General features: G+C 36.1%; 1 protein-coding gene across 1 annotated transcript in view; it reads right to left on the reverse strand.

Annotated features, from left to right (window-relative positions):
• Positions 1 to 3,559: 3,559 nt before the first annotated feature.
• The window catches only part of tmem81 (transmembrane protein 81), a 7,050-nt gene continuing 6,214 nt past the window's right edge, over positions 3,560 to 4,395 (reverse strand). The window contains 1 exon segment of the mRNA XM_015402386.1: positions 3,560 to 3,655. Within this exon segment, the coding sequence (XP_015257872.1) occupies positions 3,560 to 3,655 (96 nt within the window).

Consider the following 4,395-nt stretch of genomic DNA (forward strand, 5'->3'; position numbering starts at 1 on the left):
CATGCAAATTGGGCCGAAAGAACAGGTCCACCCCTTAGTAATGGAGAGTCATTGAGGTCTTTGTTGCCCTGCAATACTTGATACTGGCCGATACCTGTTTCTTTAGACAAGTGAACAGTTTAAAGTCTAATTCAACTTGAGTTGGACTTGAAACTGTTTTGGGGTATTTTACCTCCAAAAAAGTTTAAACCAGTTGTTATTTTAAAAATACACACCATAAATTTATCATCGTTACCTTATATTAACAAACACAGACCAAACCACCATATGTATGTATGTATGTATGTATGTATGTATGTATGTATGTATGTATGTATGTATGTATCTATGTATCTATGTATCTATCTATCTATCTATCTATCTATCTATCTATCTATCTATCTATCTATCTATCTATCTATCTNTCTATCTATCTATCTATCTATCTATCTATCTATCTATCTATCTATCTATCTATCTATCTATCTATCTATCTATCTATCTATCTATCATCTCTATTCAAATTTGTGTCAACTGGACAAGACTTTTGGTTTTTTGCTCAGTCAGAAAACAACTATTGCAGCTTGTGAGCTTCCTGTTTCATTATTTCAACCGTTTGTTTTTATAATGTGCTTCTCCAACTGTCCAAAGATATTTAACTTTCCTTTTGAAGTGCATGAGGTGGTGTTTGCTGTAGGATGTGTTGCAGCAGTGAGGAAAGCAGGTCAACACCATTAGTCACAGGTAGAGTGTTACACACTAACGACATAACTTGCATCATCCTGGTGGCTCTTCATAGATCAAGGAGTGGAAGAATCAAAGGTTTTTAATATTTGATCTCACACAGTTTAAGTTTTCTGCCATCTGGTAATCATAGCATTTTAAGTATTTTTGAATGATTTGCCTGAGATGTGGACGCTTTAGTCACCACTGTCAGAATTGTAAATGTCTTTGCAGTGACTAATAAGTTAGTCACACAGGAAGCTCGGTATAAAGGCAAATGTGCAATTTAAAATGCTGAACATATTCAACAAGAAGTTCTAACTAAAAAAATATTAAAGTTTACTGACTTTGAAAGGTTATGCTAAATCTGATTAACGGATAAGTATTGTATACAGGTGAAGCAAGATTTTGACATATACTGGGTAAAAATGAATACTAATAATAGTAAAAATGATTAAAAAAATACTAGATGCAAAGTTTGGCTCATGTCAGGCACCAACTCAGGCTAAACTTTAATAGGATAAACAGGAAAATACATGGATATACACTATGCTTAATAAGTATTAATAGAAAGCCACTAAGAGCTACTGTATGACCTATCAAACTGGTATCAAGTTGCTTCTCATGTTCACATCAAAAATAATAATTGATTCCAAAAAGGTTATTATAGAAAAACTAAGTATTTGACTTATGAGCTCCTTGTTATAATCTAAATTGGTCTGTAAGGGGCTTATGTGGCTCCATCAGCCAAATATTGATTCAAAAGCAACATTAGCATGTGTAAGTATCATATGTGCTTGAATCCCTGTCATGGAACCCTAATTAGATTTCTCTGGGAAGTGATTATATCTGATAAAGTGATGTTTTAACTAAGCACACACAAGGAAATTGTGTTATTCGGGCCTGACCATGGCCTCGTCCACAACGAAATAAATGCATTGTAATGAGCATATCATCATAATCAGATTGCTGTTATTTCCCCAGAGTCCCTCATTTACGGGAGTTCCTCCCAAAATAACCCCAAACACATTGATCATGTAGCCATTACTGCCTCTTAATCTCTCTCCCCATTTAGGTCCGGAACCACTTGGATGACGTTAACATGAGATAACTGATAAACTCTCATTACATCCAAATTGTCCGGGTGAGGCAATCCTTTGCTTTTTTCATTTTAATTTATGCATGGGCATCTAAGTATTTGACATTATTTGCAGTTGGCTTTTAAAGCAAATGACACAAATTTTCTATCAGTTGGTTTTATACCAGTGGCTTTTTCCGCAAAACTAAAATACAATCAATATCAAGCAGTGCTAATGTCTAGTAGATGTCCTCTTTATCTTATGACCTTCACACACAGTGTGTACATACTATCAGATGATCTGGTAACCGTCTGTAACACTATTCCCCCATTTGTTAGGCCACCACTAATGCCATCTGGGGTCTGTTCAATGTGGATCAGCTCCCAGTAAATAAAGAACCAAATTAAATCCAAATCAGACCATTCATCTGGGTGCTTAGTTATGTTCAAAATTTTACAAGGGAAGGGCTTTCAGCTTGGAAAGGTTGTTTACTCATGATAAGAATTTATCAGAAATCACATTATAAAGGACTACGTCTTTATCAGAAACCAGGAAGCACCACTGCTCTACTGATTACTGATAATATGTTAACAAATGTAATTCCAGTAATTCTGAGCAATCAAACAAACATTATTCTTAAGTTGTGAAGAAAGTCATTTTCCTCTTTGAAGTCCTGTTTGCCATTAGTCATGTTGGGAAAACTGCAGGTATGCTGAATGAGCTGTGGTTAGAGGAGACAATGTTTTTCCTTTGGTCTAAATGTAAAAAGCTGCCTTTGGTTGAAAGCTAAGGCTTCATATCACCCCCCTAAAAAAACAATCCCACTCCTATGATGAAATATGAGATATGGGACCAAGCTATGGGAATATTTTTTGGGTTGCTGGTCAAACTGGATGTGAGTTTGGATGAGCTAAATACAGTACAGGAGAATACAGAATGAAACCTGTTTAAAGCTGCAAATGAGCTGAGATTCCAGTGGAAGTTTTCCCTCCAGAAGGTTAACTATAAAGATAGAGTCAAGCCAGTTAATGTTAAAGAACAAGCATATTCATGTGATGGAATGGCCTAGTCAAAGTCAAGAACTTTATGCACCTGTGAATCTGCTGGAAATTCATGTTCATAAATACTCTATCCGGTCTGACCAAGCCTAAGCCATATTAGATTATAATACTCACACCAAGTCAAATTCATTGTAAGTGCAAACCTACTTGGCAATAGACTTGATTCCAATTCTGATTTTTATTCTGTAGATTCTCTAAAGGATTTGCAGCTGTAATGGCTGCAAAAGGTAATTCATAAACCAATGACCAGGGGATCTGAATAGAAATGTATGGCACACTTTTTTGCTTCACAGCTAGGATGGTGTTTTCAGGCTAGAGAATCTTCCTGTCTTTCCCATTTCCTGGTCTTTTTTGTCATGTTATATAACTCCATTGTAAAGCATCATGTGGGATTAGAGAAAAGGCTTCTCTGTATTCTCCTCTGTAATAACTTGATTCTTGTGTACCAGCTGGGTCACGTTGTGCAGAATGGTTATATTGTGGAGGTGATAATTGGCCTGTGCAGCCATACTTAGCCCAGGTCATACTTTCCCATTAGCCAACACTGCTATCTAGTGGAGCAAAAGGTAGCAACATTTTATGAACATACACTCACACCCCAGCAACCTCTATAAAATTTGTTCCACACTATGATGTTTCTGAATACACAGAATTTACTGACAGTAAACAATCTGCTTATCTTTAATGAAAATTGTCTCAAATTCTCTTAGTTTAAATTTAAAATGTCTTTTATTTTTTTTGTCTGCAGCGTATTCTCCTGTAGAGGCACAGAAGTCCAATCCAGACGCCTGCTGAGATTAAACCAGTCACCACCTATGTTTTAAAACATAGAAAATAAAAATGAAACCACTGTTTAGTTAAAGCAGACATTTACAGCGACAATCTAAAAATCAAGATCTTTTTAAATCCTTCCTAAATTACAGTGGATTCTCCTTAAAATGAATATATTTTATGAAAGATAAACTTATATCCGTTACCATAAGAAATTATTCCTTGTCTTCGTAGCATCTTTCTCCTTTCCTCACTCCCTCTAAATGAGACTGTTAGCCTATTAGCTACATTTGAGCTCTAAAGTTGACAATCCATCACTTTGGTACATGTGCCTGTATATGTATATGTTAAGTATATTTCTCTCTCCCAGTAGGGGTGATCTTTGCTAGATCCTGGTCTAAATAAGGACTAAACTGTCTTTAGGGCAGCAAGTTTGCAGCTCAGCTGCAGGGGTGGAGCTAGATGGGGGTCCAGAGGTGGCCATGGCCACCCTCAGCGAATCATTGGCCAGCAAACCCTCTGGCCACCCCCACCATTTTTTCCCCTCTAATACAGATGGTGGCAGCAGTAATAGTCGCAAGGAGAATATTCAAACTTATTAAACATTTTAATTTTTCATTTATTAGCAGCAGAGATGGGAAGTAACGAAGTACAAATACTTCGTTACTGTACTCAAGTAGATTTTTCTGATATTTTTACTTTATTTTACTACTTATTTTTATGGCGACTTTTTACTTCTACTCCTTACATTTTTACACAAATATCTGTACTTTCTACTCCTT

This window comes from Cyprinodon variegatus, unplaced genomic scaffold (genome assembly GCF_000732505.1).
Source record: "Cyprinodon variegatus isolate N-32 unplaced genomic scaffold, C_variegatus-1.0 Scaffold1342, whole genome shotgun sequence".
Taxonomy (NCBI): domain Eukaryota; kingdom Metazoa; phylum Chordata; class Actinopteri; order Cyprinodontiformes; family Cyprinodontidae; genus Cyprinodon; species Cyprinodon variegatus.